The sequence below is a fragment of the Syzygium oleosum genome, unplaced genomic scaffold, assembly GCF_021117445.2.
Source record: "Syzygium oleosum isolate NSW1041296 unplaced genomic scaffold, Sole_v2.1 Sole_v2.31, whole genome shotgun sequence".
Taxonomy (NCBI): domain Eukaryota; kingdom Viridiplantae; phylum Streptophyta; class Magnoliopsida; order Myrtales; family Myrtaceae; genus Syzygium; species Syzygium oleosum.
Genome location: NW_026607515.1, coordinates 2,293,520 through 2,307,884, shown reverse-complemented (window position 1 = coordinate 2,307,884; position 14,365 = coordinate 2,293,520). Strand labels below are relative to the sequence as shown.

Genomic DNA, 14,365 nt, shown 5'->3' with positions numbered 1-14,365 from the left:
TGTAATGCTTGTTTAATATGATAGAATGATTTTATCAATGAAACGCATGAAGTTATTCTTATACAAAGTATTTAATCAATTAAATGCATGAAGTTATTATGATACTCTTACTTTTGTGCAGGATTGACCCTTGGTTATATTGCTAGCAACTTAACAATGTCAATTTTTGTGAATACTGAGCTTACAAGCTCAATTTTTGTGGAAATAGCTTGCAGTGATGGCACAATTTTTGTGGAAAAAGCTTGCGGTGATGGCACAAGCTTTGCACCTCTCACAATGTCAGTGTCATTTAGTTCCTCCTCTAATGGTGTTTTGAGTAAATAGCAAGAGGAGCAGTAAGAGTCACCTAAATAACGAAGGAGCAGCAAGAGGAGGTAATGTTGATACTGTACAAGTGTTCCTAAGATTCAATGAATCAAATCAGATCAGAACATGATTTTTGATGGCACATAATGGACATAATCGTTGCTAGTTAAGAGAAGCTATTGAGTTGAGTAGCTAATTTAATTGGTGATGCCTCTATTAGTGTGTACGGGTTGTAATTTCCAGTATATTCCTGGTCATGGTGCAAGGGTGGCGAGTGGGTTGGGACTCTATTAATATTCTCCCTACAGAGCTTTGGTTTCTTTAAGAAGTACCTCAACTACTATTGTATTTGGAAACGGCATTGTCTGTTGGCAGGATATCAATCATTCTGATACAAAATTAGAAGTTAGCTGAAACTACAACAGTTTTCCCCTTATACTTGCAACGGCATCGAGAACTTCTTGGGTTCTTGATTGTTGCTTGGTTACTGAGAAATCCATAGCGAGACACTTGAAATTGTTGTGGGAACTAACGGTCGATTCTCCTTCAAAGTATTTCATGTCATGTTTTACTTGATTCTGGTTTACCTTCAACCGAAGGCAGGCCTGTTGGTAGGTTGGTAGCGACAATCTATTGTATTGATGAATGACAAGAACATAAATTCTATTCATGTAACCTAGTAATTGTTATTGCTCATGTGTGCTTTGTTTTCACAGCCTTATGTAAATGAGCCTCATAATCGCGGTTTGCAACTTATAGAACATGAGAGGCTTCTCAACATAACTGTGACTACAGATAAATCCGGGCTTCAAGTAATTTCTCAACGTAAGCTGCTTGAAATTGTTATACTTCTCTAATGTTTGACAATTGAAAGCTTTGTTTTGTTGTTTTCAGGTTGCTATTCATGCTATTGGAGATAAAGCAAATGATTTAGTTTTGGATGTGTATCAGTCAACTGCTTCTATAAATGGAGTGAGAGATCGCAGATTCAGGGTGATGTTTTGGCCAAAGCACAGAATTAGCTGTGCTATCTCATTAGACTTTGTCACAGATTGTGGAGGGTTAAGTTTTGACTTTAGTTGATGTTTTGTGAAGAAACTGATTTTTACTGAAGTATTGATTTCGACAAGTAGACTGTAAGGTGTATGATGATGCATCAACGTGTAAGGCACAATAAATCCGTAAACATATGATGTGTTTTTTCCATCATTTCCAACATATGATGTGTTTTTTCCATCATTTCCAGTCATCTATTTTTTGAGGAAGACCTTCTGTCAATTAAATTTTCTTGACGGAGCGTGATAAGTGCAACGGTAGTAGCATGAATAGGTATGAATGTCGGGGCTAGATGGAGCTGGAAATTGCTGAATTACTCGAATAAAGCGGATCTGCCACTAAACAACACGTTTATGTTATTTGAACGTTGATCAAGTACAGTCCATCAATCAATTTTAAACGAGTGGGATTAGGCATGTTTGCTAGTTTTTGCAGAATCACCCACCATTTCATTTACTATTTGACAAGTAAAGTACTTATTAGTAACATCATGCCATGCAACTTTTCCACTTATGTCAATTTTCCATATCCCGATCTCCTACACGGCATCATTTAATGATAGAGTGGTCTATGAGACGCTACCTTAGAATGCATATTGGTTTCTTTCGTGTAGCTTAGAACTTGTATCATCTAGGCATTCTGCGTTTAGCGTGAATGGCAAGTTAGATAGATTTGTTGACAGGAATGCATGAAAATGGTTTGCTCTCGACTTACATCTGTATACTGTCAACCTCCTACTCCTATGAGGTAAGACATGATTTTAAAAGTCCCTAAGAAACAAAACAAGGGGATGCATTCGAATTCTCTCCATCCAACACTAAATTATCCGAAGCAATAGTCCTATCCGAACCACTGTTCACTGTGCGCAAGAGCCAATCACCTAATGTACTTACCAGTCAATTTTGAACTGATTTTTACTGAAGATCAAAATTACCTTACAGTCTAGTAGTAATAGGGTAATCAAATTGAGTCGACCCGACATAGTATCAATTTCGAACTCGAGTTCGATTCGATTAATTATGGAATCAAAATTGGACGAGCCAATACCGAATAATCATAAATCACCTCTACATAATCGTCTTAAGAAAGACAAATTCATTGTACTCTAAGTAAAACAAGTTCTACATAACCATCAAGATTAACTCCATGATAATTACCTATATAGTAACATAGATATCATAATTCCAAGAAGGAAAGATACGATGACTCCATATAATATTATCATTGACATAATAAAGCCTATTTTTTTTTCTAATCAACTTCAAATCTCCTTTTACGATTGCCAATTCTTCATTTTCGCTTGATGCCTCTCCAGAATTGACTACGTCCACACTTTTAGGTGAATAGATCCTGCATTCCTCAATATAATCTTCAACCCATTGCACAAAGCCTCGACAATTATCTGTCTGAAAAAAATTAGTGTAAAGCAATATCAAGTATTACAAATGTCACTACATGCACAATATGGTAAATTGATACACTTACATTACAAGTCGAAGCATAATATAACCTTCCTCGATTAATAGGATTTTTTTGCACTTTTTTTACCATGCATAATTTCCCTTGAGGACATGGACATATCTTGGATGGCAAATCAACCGACCAATTTGAAGATCCTCGAGATGTCATACTAAAGTAATAATATCATATAATCAAAATTATATTAGATTTAATCAACAAAAAGTAATTCAAACAACAGTTTGTGAATAACAAATCAATGTAATAGATAAGTAAAAAGCTTCATAATAAAACCTATAACAACCTTTTTAGTTCATTTAACAAAATCATTTAATAAGACCACTTATCATGTCTTTACACAGGATAAGCATGTGCTCTAAACTTCACCCCAGTGACCTACAGTGACAAAACTAACAGAGGAACAAAAAAGAAAATCAAGAATTGCTGTTGATCAACATCAAACCGAGTTTTTTGGCACTCTAATATAACATCAATTGTCGAAAATATAATAGTGCGAAGAAACCGAAGATAGTTATACCCACTTGAGAGCCCTCCCAATTAACAATTAACAGTTAGTTCCATGAAAACAGAACAGACAACACATCTATTCCTAAATCGTGATCTGTCAAAATTTCACTAAAGTTGGAAACTTTAGTTTCCAATTCAATCACCGAGAACACAGAAAAACCTGAAAACTTTGGAGCCGATGGGGCTTCGAAGGCAGAGGCGATGAGCTTGAGGCGGAGCAGACAAGGCAGAGGCAGATTAAAGTTTATAGCAGGACCTAAAATGGACGAGGCAAATCGCCGTGCTTTAATATGGTCTCAAATTCCATTACTTACGGTGGATTAAAGTTCATAGAACCTAACTTGACCGGCTCCGCAGGCGGAGTTGACGGCCACGAGGCAGAGCCGATGGAGAGACGGATTAAAGTTTATTGCACCTAACCTGATATGGACGAAGCGGATTACCATGGCTCTAACCAACTTTAATATGAACTATAAATTTATTACTTGTGGTGGATTAAAATTTATGGCACCTAACCTGATCGGCCCTAGAGGCGGACATGGAGGCGGAGGCGGAGGCGGAGGCAACCGCGACAAGCAAAGCCAATAGCCACGAGGTAGAGAGGCGGAGCCAACAGCCACGAGGCGGAGGCGACGAGGACGAGGTGACAACCACGAGGCGGAGGCGGAGCCGACGGCCACGAGCGGAGCCCACGCCACGAGGCGGAGGCGATGAGGCGAAGCCGACGGCCACGAGGCGAAGGTCACAAGGCCGAGGCCACGAGGCAAAGCCCACGCCATGAGGCGGAGCCGATGGTGACGAGGCAAAACGAGGCGGAGGCCACGAGGTGAAGCCCACAGCCACGAGCAGAGCCCACACCACGAGGCCGATGGCCACGAGGCAGAACGAGTCAAGCGGAGCCGACGGCCGCGTGGCGGAGGCGACGGGGCAGAGGCGACAGCGACGAGCGGAGCCCACGACCACGAGGCAGAGTCGACGACCACAAGGCGCAAGCGACGGCCACGAGGCGGAGCCGACGGCAACAAGCGGAGCCGACGGCCACGTGGCGGAGGTGACAAGGCGGAGGCGACGAGCCGAAGCCGACGGTCACGAGGCCGATGGCCACGAGCGCGAGAATGAGTCGAGCTGAGCCGACGGCCGCAGGCCGAGGCGACTGAGGCGGCAGCGCTTGGCGACAATGACGTTTCAGCGGAGCCCACGACCACGAGGCGTAGTCGACGACCACAAGGCGCAAGCGACGGCCACGAGGCGGAGCCGACGGCAACAAGCGGAGCCGACGGCCACGTGGCGGAGGTGACGAGGCGAAGCCGATGGCGATGAGCGGAGCCCACGGCCACAAGGCGGAGCTAACAACCACGAGACGGAAGCGACGGCCACGAGGCGGAGCCGACGGCCATGAGGCGGAGGCGACGGCGACGTAGCGGAGCCGACGGCCACGAGGGGACAGGCCGTCCGCTTTTCGCCGGAAGGATGAAGCAAAGAACACAAAAAGAAGATGAAGGAGGAGGGAGAGAAACAATCTGGGAAGGGAGCGGGAGAGAAGGAGAAGAGTTTCAGGTGAGAGACATTTCATTCAAACTTGAAAAAGAACGAGGAGAGAGGATGGCAATTAATGCTCGTGCCTTCCCCGGGTCTTCTTTCAACGGGAGTAGGGTGCAGAGGAGAGAGAGCCTCCCATAATAGGGCTTTCTCTTTCTCCGTGTCTCTCCACGTCAGATACCACATGCCGATTTTTTAATGGATCCACGCGAGCAAATATACACCACGTGGGCATGTGACGTGATACTAATAAACCACTGAATATTTTCTCCTTCTGAACACTTCTCTTTGACTTTTCTCTTGCTTTCCTCTTCTTTTTGTTTTTTTTCTTCTTTTCTATTCTTTTTCTTCACTTGCTCTTTCTTCTCTGCATGCCCAGATCGTCTTCTTCTTTCTGGAGCCCCCCACAACGAACCCAGAACAAACCGAGAAAGCATAATAGAAATCTCTACACGAAGACCTCAATGATCAAGTCTCCTAAAACTAATGTGTCCTCAGTAGATTGTGCATTCATGCTCACCTACGGCCCAGGCTTCGGCCTCAACACCCCCGACAAACTCGACTCAGGCCTGCGTTCCGTCGCCCCTGTTCCGCGGTTTCCGCTCGACCGGCCCTCTCGCCGGGCTACCAAGGAGCTCCGCCGTCGACCAAGCCCCCACGCCGGACGACGTCGGAGCTTGGCAAGCGACGGCCGACTACCATGACCACCGCCGGACCCCCTTTTGATTCACCTCGAGCAAACGCACAAAACACACAACGATCGACGATCGTGATGGCAAAAACGGGACCGATTAAAGCTTGAATCAACACGGATAAAACAACAAGTCTGGGAATGGAACGGCGCAAGAACGACTCAGTTTCAAGCACAAAGCAGGGATGCAGATCTCATCTGAGCATTTTATCAAACAGTTGGCGGGCCTCAGCCCCCGATCAGCCGAGACCCCGAAAACAGAGCACGGTTCGGGTGAAACAGGGGGGTCGATGGAGCTCCCTACCCGGCTCGGCAGCGACGAACGAGGACAAGTTTGACAGAGCGGACTATATCAGGTTACCTCGCGCGCTTCCGGGCCGAGATCCTCGGAAAATCGACCCCCAAATCACAAAGCACAACCCGAGAAGGGCTTCGGACCGGAACCTACCGTGTGGAACGGGATGCGTCGGAGCTTCGCCGGCCACGGTTGAGGCACGGCGGCCACCCACAGCAGACCTTCCGACTTCAGATCCCACTCCCCAACGCTCTCAGTCTCGCTCTCTCTGTTTTTCGGAGCTCTCCCTCTCTCCCCTCCTCTCGGTCAGATCTCTTCCTTTTAATGCCGAGAGAAGGAGGATGATCCCCTTCTCTCTGCTTCCCCTAGGGACGCACACCTCTGCTCTACGCCCCTTCCATTTCCAGCTCGAGGGAGCCATGGATTAGCGCGCCCTTCCCTATTTCATCATGCGCCAGCAGCCGATCCTCTCCCTAGGACCAAATCAGGTCCGTTTTTTGCTAAAACGGCTGCAAATCTTCTCGATGCAGGTCGGAAGCGCTGCGCCGCCCTCGATGCGCCCCCTTTCTTCTGCTTTGTCGCTTCTGCACCTGCTTCTGCGTTTTACTTCGTTCTGGCCTTCTCCCGATTGTGAAGGACAGCGCAGAATGGGTCAAAGAGGAAAAGGGCAGTGGGCCAGCGTTGAATAACGCTGGTCCTTCTTTTTTTCTCTTTTTTTTTTAAATTTTTTTATAATAATTTTTTATAATTACTTTTTTTTTCTTTTTTGAAAGTAAACAATGAAAATATGTTCTAATATGCCGTATTAATGTAAATGCACCTAATGTCTATATGCCATGTAATTTAACGAAAATATTTTTGGTTTAGGGGTTAAAAAATTAAACCCTAATTTTTTATGCGATAAAACCCTAAATGGACTAGGCAAAATTTAGGTGTCAACAAAGACCTCGAGCTCTGATACCATAAAGAAAATAAAGAATTGAGTCGATGAAGCGTTACTTTTCATTAATATGTTGTACAGTATAAATAGAGATATCATCACCTATAATTATGGTAGAAGTTAAAGATAAAAGATACAATTTGATTTACAAGGAAATCGAATAAAAGACAAGTCAGAAAAGATCTCCAAATGATCAACTCGTGGATACTCTACTTAATATGTTATCTTCATGCTGATTTGTAAAAGATTCAGCACTGCAACCATTCTGATTTTTTTCCTTTTGATTTGTTGCTTCAATAAGAACTTGAATCATAAGTCACGAATTGGTAAGGGCTTAAGAGAGCTTGATTTAAGTCTAGGTTTAATAATCATTAGCCAAACCCTTAGCTGGTGCACTCTGAGGTAAGGTCGCGACAAACATGAAGAATTTGGCTACAGGTTATGAAATCTGGCTACAAAGTAAGTCATTTTTCTTTGAGCATTAAAACTTGAAGACACTACATTACTTCCAGCCCAAAATCCTATTGTCGTATTAGGTGAAAATCACTGGGGAGAAGTGTAAGGAAATCATGGTTATCATGAAGTTGTTGAGTCGACATAATGTTGATTCTTCAAGTTAGACAAGTGAAATAATTGAGCTCGAACAGCCCGTTGAGCAAGAACAACTTGTTGAACAAGAACAACCAGGCATACCTCAAGTGAGAAGATCAACAAGAGAGAGTGGACTTTCACAGAGATACCTGCCGCATGAATATGTATTACTCATTGATGCAAGAGAGCTAAAAAATAATCAAGAGGCTATGTCGTATGACCAATAGAATGAGTGGTATGAATCCATGCAAGAGAAGCTCAAATCCTTACATGAGAACCACACATTTGAATTAGTGAAGAACACTAAAAAAAAATAAATGGGTGTACAAGTTAAAGACCGAAGAAAATAGCTTGCATCCTTAATACAAGGTTAGGCTTATTGTAAATGGCTTTTGTAAAAATGAAGGAATTGTTTTGCAAAGATTTTATCAACAGTGGGAAAAATGCCTTCTATTCAAGTTGCTCTTGGTTTAGCAGCTACTTTGGATTTAGAAATTGAGCAGCTTGATGTAAAGATAACTCCTATTTTATGTGGATGACATGTTAATAGTTGGTCATGATGATTAAAAAATTAAAAGCTTGAAAAGTGAGTTGAGTAAAGCTTTTGCAATAAAAGAATTAGGCCGGCTTAGCAAATGCTTGACATGGGAATTATTCATGATAGGAAGAATAGGAAACTTTGGCAATATCAAGAGAAGTACATTCAAAAAGTTCTAGAGAGATTCAACATGAGCAATAAAGAGTATCCTACAAATGAGAAAGAGAATAAAGAGATCACAAAAATTGCTTATGCGTCAGTCCTGGGTAGTTTGGCTTATGCCATGATTTGTACAAGAGCGGATATTGCTTATAAAGTTGGTGTTGTGAACGGGTTTCTATCAAATCCAGGTAAAAAGCATTGGGCTGCTATTAGATGGATCTTGAAGAGTCTTAGAGGCCCTTTTAGATTATGCTTGTGTTATGGAAACGGGAAGCCTGAGCTGAGTGGCTACTTAGATGCGAATTATGCCAATGACATTGACTCTCAAAAGTCCACATCAACTTACATGATGACTTTTGTAGGGAGAGTGGTTTCATGACAATTAAGATTGCAAAAAATATATTACTCTATCCACGACTAAAGCAAGTATATCGCTATTACCGAAAAAGGTAAGGAACTCTTATGGATGAAGGAATTTCTACAGGAGTTAAGTTTGAAGTGAGAGAAATTTGTTTTATATTGTGATAGCATGAGTGTTATTTAGCGTACGAAAAACCTAATGTTCCATTCAAGATCAAAGCACATTGATGTGAAATATCATTGGATTTGAGAGAAACTAGAGAAGAAGCTCTTTTCGCTTGAAAAAGTCCACACTGATGACGATTAATTCCATACGATGAGTAAAACTTCGTTCATAGTGAAACTCAATTCTTGTAGAGATAAAGAGGGCATTGTTGGAGCTTCCCTCATGAGGCGAAGGGGGAGATATTTTGGGTTGGGTACCCCTCTTGTGAGGCCCAACTCATCATCTTAAATAAAAAAAAAAACGATACGGCAGAATGTTCTTGATTGAGGAGAGAGAGACAGAGAGAGGAGTGTTCGCTATAGCAGAGAAAAAGGAGTGTTGCTTCCAAGAGGAGAAGAGGCAGTATAAATTTGACGGTAAAACTTTATCAAACTGGGCTGAAATTTTAGTATGTTTTTCATGAGATCAAGATCTAAAAGTTGATCGGTTTAGTTTGTTGAAAGCCTTCTCCAAATTGTCTTTCAATTTCTCTAGTAACGCTAGATCTTCTTGTTTCTTTGGGTTAATCCGTTTTTGTGGTGATTATATAATGCTGTTTTGCTAATGTGAAGAGCCTCTAGTTGTGTGATTAGAGATGAACTATCGTGTATTCTGCTATTCTTGATGATTAGTGGAAGTTTTTAGTAGCCCATGCTTTTTTCCGCATTGAGTTTTCCATGTAAAATTTGTGGGTGTTGTTTCTGCCTTGCTTTAATTTTTTCAGCACTATATTTATTATTTCGGGGTTGATATTGTGTGAATATTGTGATTGGTTGCTGCTGGAGTTAATTTGATATTAATTAGTTGAGTTTTTGGAAACATATTGATCTTGGACAGGTTTAAATTGCGAATTGTTACCCTTCTCCCCAAAAAAAAAGGTATTAAAGTCGAGGTCTGCCTTGGTTTACTTGGCACATGCATCCATCCCATTTGTTAAATTTCAACTAGTCTTCCGATTGACAAACAAACATAGACACTCCCTTGCTTATTTTTTATTAAGTTTGCTTATTAATGATGTCCGTATCTTGTAACCCGCCAATTGAAGGTATGCTTGAAAGATTTCAGGATGTACAAAATAATAGTCTCGTTATTAATCACTTAAGTGAGTTATTCCTAATCAAATTACTAATAAAAAAAGTTTACCCCTTTTCCTTCTATGGATGGGTAAGTTGTCCAGTTCTTCATCTAACATAGTGGGAAGGCCAAACCCACTATAAGCCACAATACAAATTGATCTCTTTCTAATTACACCTCTGGATTGCAATGATTAATCCCTTATCATCACATAAGGGTGCCACGAGGCTGCCCACCACCAATCATACCAAAATAATAAAATGTCATGAAGATAAACAACTCTACTAAAGTCTAAACTTAGCTAAACAAATTGCTCATGCTTAACTAGAAAAAAACAGGGACATTTCTTCTAAATAATGAGACTTGTTTAGTTGTCCGTCGCTTAAATCAACCTCGTCTCTAAATTGTACCTCAAAACCATAAAAATTTTCAAACGACGAGGAAGACTGCTCGTGGAAAATAAGGAAAGGAAAGAAACAAAGTACATAAACATTAGAAAATCCTCTTCCCACGAAACTCAATTATGAAGTGGACCACTTTAAAACCTTCATTTATGTAACATCAAGATGTATACCACTAAGAGGCGCTATGAAAGGAGTGACCCTCTAGGATGAGCCATGTGTCGATACGAATAAAATTTAATCCCCGTTTATTTCGCAAAAAAATGAACAATTTAAAAAATATTTTCATTATCGACAGCAATTTATGTCAAAATATTTTCATGGACGATGAAAATATTATTCGTTTATTTATTTTTGAAGCGATGCGAACGATAATTTTCAACAAAAAAAATTTCACAAATCATTTATTTTCCTCCAAATAAACTACTCGTAATTCGAGAATATCTAGCATTTTTCTAATTTGCCTTGCATACGTAGACGAATTATATACACATGATAAGCGACCATGGGAGCACCACAAAGGCCCCCCTCACTCTCTTCCTTTCTATCCTTGGAGTGTGGAAGCAAATCCTTCCGCGCATCCATGGACACCATCCTCAGCTCACCCTTCCCTGTGTTCCCACCCAACCCAACTCCACGCGCACCCAGAATCCTAAAGCCCTTCAGGGCCTCCATCAGACCTCCGCCGCACGGATTCGACTTCCGGAGAGAGGTCTTGGAGGACTCCAAGGCCTCCATCGCCTCGTCGCACCCGGAGCTGCTGGACTTGGCGGGCGACGCCACCCTCGTGCTGGTCCGGAAGGGGCAGTTCGGCCCGGTCCCGGCTTGGAGGTCGGAGTTCGTGGAGCCGGAGGAGATATGGCTGCTGGGGACCAACCACATCTCGCGGCGGTCCGCCGACGACGTGGCGCGGGTCGTCAGGGCCGTGAGGCCCGACAACGTCGCGGTCGAGCTCTGTAGGAGCAGGCAAGTTTCCACCCTTTTGTTTGTCATTTTCTTTTTGTGCTGTCGTCTCGAAATGTGATTATTGATCTGGTTCAGTAATTTATTGCGAATTTAGTGGAAACACGCAGGAGTTGATTCACTGTCTTTTTGTTTGACCCAGCATCGTTATACTGTGAACGTGCTTGATATATATACTCGACATGTTTCTTATATGCGTAAGTTACTTAAATGGTAGAATGTAGTGTACATATTCAGTATTTTGTTTCGATTGTCTAGGAAATATTGGCAGGCTGGGGTTAGGCGAGAGATCCTGATGAAAGCAGGAGTTGATTTACCAAGTCTTGTGCGGCCACTTATAAATGAATCGAGTTAATGAGACGAATTAGGCATTAAGTTTAGAAATATTAGTTGAGTGCAGAATTTAGTCGCCCGTAGTTGGTTAGATAAGGGACATAATGAAAGCAACCGATCGATTGTGCTGGCATGTTGGCTATCATTGACAGGCTAAAAATTTGACCATTGACTGATGCTGCAAGAGTTTATCATGCATGGTTTCCAATTTGTCACCCCAAATCGGATGGAGACATTGGGCATTTCAAAAATGAATACTGCAGTAGCTCATAATGTTAAATCACATTTACCGGTCAACATTGTGCTCCTTTGATTTTGCATTTTTATTATCTATGTCGGGTAATAGCAAGGAGAGTAGTTTTCCATATTTTGGCTTCTGAGTTCTGGCTGAAAATGGCACTTTGAGGTCTCATAAGCACCAAAAAGTTTGATGTCCTATCTATATCTGAACTCCAGTCGTTGCAGAGCTTGTTTTCAGAGCTGGGATCATGTACACATCTAGTGAAGGAGATCCTAGTCAACAATTACGGTCCAGCATGTTTTCCCTGAGTGGTACTGGGTTTTTTGGTGCCGTTGGTCGTAGCATAAACTTGGGTAAGCTCTAGCTTCTTGAGGCTTGTTAGTACTGTTCTGCACTTGAAATGCTAATAAAGCTCAATTAGATGATCTTTGTCTGGTTTCATGACAGGTGGTCAGACAGCTCTAGCATTACGTCTACTCTTGGCAATTTTCTCTTCAAAAATCTCCTCAGATGTCAACCGCCCATTCGGAGATGAGGTAGTGACCTGAAATCACGATTTCAGCAATCGACTCCTTTAAACTCTTATGACATTCTTTAACTTGCAATTATTTTCTTGCCTACAGTTTCGGGCTGCTCGGAAGGTATCTGAAGAAATCGGTGCTCAGATTGTTCTGGGGGATCGGCCAATTGAAATAACAGTATGTATGCTTAAACATCTGGTCTCATAATTTATGAAGAAAGTGTCTGATCATTTAGCTTCTCTTTGTCCTATTAATTAGATTTGGGACAGGATGATTAAGGTCCAATGACAGTTGACTGACAGAAGAATTCATTTATGATGTTTTGTTGTTCAGCTTGAGAGAGCATGGAATAGTTTGAAATGGGATCAGAAAATAAGCCTAGTGATCTCTGTCTTTCGTGGAATAGCATCACAATCGGATGCATCAGGGAGTAATCTTCAGGTGCTCTCTCCCGATCAGCTTTTGGTTGTTTTGCATTGTATTACGAGAAATTAGCTGTAATATTCTATGCAATAAAACAGAGTCACTCCATGAGATTCTTATGCATCGTTTCCTTTTCGAATCCAAATTGGGAGTAAATTTTTCTGGTTGATGTTATCTATGCCACATCTGTGATTCTCTGTCTTTAAAGTCCTCATCTAGAACGGAAGCTTATATACAGATACCATTTCTTGCACAGAATCATTTAGCTGTGGGCAATTTTCTAAGTCTCTATTTGTCTACCAGATAAATATGGAGTAAAATGCTTCTTGATGAATCAAATCATTCTTCCTTTTATGCTCATTCTTCACGATTCACATCCTCCCAGGATGATGATTGAGTTTCTAGAACATCCAATAGGTATAGTAAACAACCGGTAGTTTCTAAAGCAGATTCCTGGTTTTGCTGCAGGAATCAAACACTGAGGATAGCACATTTGAGTTGTATGAGCAGCTTAGTTTTTCTTATCCAGCGCTTCTACAGCCTCTCATACATGAACGAGACACGGTGAGTACATTCTCTGTCAGCTAAACCGCTACCCTTCTCCAACATTTCAGCTTACGCACACCAGACCATGCATTGCAGTTCACTTGTAGATAAAGGGAAGAGCAGAACTTTTTTTCATTCTATTAGAGTCGTGATTGCAAGATTGCTTAAGGTGTGAGGAAGATTACTCATCCAATGTTTGAAGTGCATTCCATCCACCATATATACGGCAGCAAAGCATTACTAATTAGTCATTTGCTTTTTTTTGTTTATGTTCATATTTGAAGAAAATTCTTGCATATGTAGCTTTGCTCAATCAACTTCGCCCTGTATGCGATCACAGTATCTCGCATGGTCCCTAAAGCGGAGCAAGGCCGTGAACAACTGCAAGAGGGTGGTGGGAGTGATCGGGAAGGGCCACATGAACGGGGTCGTGTATGCGCTTATCTCGGACCAGGGGAACTTGCGATTCCGTGATCTTGCGGGGAATAAGGCCGGGGGCAATAAAACCGGCGGTTGGGTTGAAGATCTCACGAGGAGCTTGATTAGGGACACTTTGTTGGGGATTCTGCTATGGGCATTGTATGAATGGGTCAAAGGTGCAGTATAAAGCTAGATCAAAGGATTAGATAATCGACCACTTTGAATTGAAGACAATAGGTCAATATGTTGGGAACTTTTCACTTTTCTTTTTTATTGTTTTGCCAGTTTTGTACTTTCCAATTATTTGTGCTTGTATATCTGGCTTAAAAAGGAAAGGAGCTATAGTTGTTGGATCGATGTGAATCTCGTGTAGCCATATTTCCTTCTCTCAATGAAAACTCAAGGAATAGTTATACAAATGGTCCTCGAAATTTGGTTCAATATGCAATATCGTCCTTGAACTTTTATTTATTCAATGTGATCTCCGAACTTTAGCCCAATGTAAAATGTTGTTCTTGAACTTTTAATTTGCCTAATCCCTGAAATTTTGTTGAATGTTCAATAAAATCCTTTGATTATATGAAAATGTTTAATATAGTATTTTCATTAATATAAAAGTTAAGATAAATTTGTTAATTCGACTTTCAATTTGGCAAATTTGAATGGTGGACAAAAGAATAACGTTACATGTGAATTATCCACATAAGATATTTAACTCAAATTAGGGTATAATAATCAACGTTATCAAATAACATGGATAATCATTTTTCTGAA

At 41.4% G+C, this 14,365-nt stretch overlaps 2 protein-coding genes across 4 annotated transcripts; one reads left to right on the top strand and one right to left on the bottom strand.

Moving 5' to 3' along the window:
• Positions 1–2,519: 2,519 nt before the first annotated feature.
• Positions 2,520–4,401, bottom strand: LOC130135322 (uncharacterized). Its single transcript, XM_056304139.1, has 3 exons — positions 3,865–4,401; positions 3,690–3,768; positions 2,520–2,768 (listed from the first exon to the last, which is right to left on the bottom strand). Exons 1-3 carry the CDS (start codon positions 4,125–4,127, stop codon positions 2,520–2,522), a joined length of 591 nt encoding a protein of 196 aa, XP_056160114.1. The 5' UTR covers positions 4,128–4,401.
• Positions 4,402–10,648: 6,247 nt separating this feature from the next.
• On the top strand, positions 10,649–14,010 carry LOC115683254 (uncharacterized). 3 transcript variants are annotated; one of them, XM_056304143.1, is made up of 7 exons: positions 10,649–11,110; positions 11,919–12,034; positions 12,129–12,217; positions 12,305–12,379; positions 12,536–12,643; positions 13,094–13,189; positions 13,475–14,010. In XM_056304143.1, exons 1-7 carry the CDS (start codon positions 10,650–10,652, stop codon positions 13,643–13,645), a joined length of 1,116 nt encoding a protein of 371 aa, XP_056160118.1. In that variant the 5' UTR covers position 10,649; the 3' UTR covers positions 13,646–14,010. The 3 variants fall into 3 exon arrangements, with proteins under 3 accessions (XP_056160118.1, XP_056160119.1, XP_030463580.1); XM_056304144.1 differs by having other exon boundaries at positions 13,456–13,681; XM_030607720.2 differs by having other exon boundaries at positions 10,651–11,110; positions 13,512–14,010.
• The last annotated feature ends 355 nt before the right edge of the window (positions 14,011–14,365 follow it).

Coding starts and splice junctions, on each gene's coding strand:
- LOC115683254 (XM_030607720.2), top strand. CDS start 10,728: ATGGACACCATCCTCAGCTCACCCTTCCCTGTGTTCCCACCCAACCCA. Junction 12,218..12,304: donor ACCGCCCATTCGGAGATGAG/GTAGTGACCTGA, acceptor TCTTGCCTACAG/TTTCGGGCTGCTCGGAAGGT. Junction 13,190..13,511: donor TCATACATGAACGAGACACG/GTGAGTACATTC, acceptor ATGCGATCACAG/TATCTCGCATGGTCCCTAAA.
- LOC130135322 (XM_056304139.1), bottom strand. CDS start 4,127: ATGGCGTGGGCTTTGCCTCGTGGCCTCGGCCTTGTGACCTTCGCCTCG. Junction 3,769..3,864: donor CCGCCTCTAGGGCCGATCAG/GTTAGGTGCCAT, acceptor CGTCCATATCAG/GTTAGGTGCAATAAACTTTA. Junction 2,769..3,689: donor CCGCCTGCGGAGCCGGTCAA/GTTAGGTTCTAT, acceptor AATTTTTTTCAG/ACAGATAATTGTCGAGGCTT.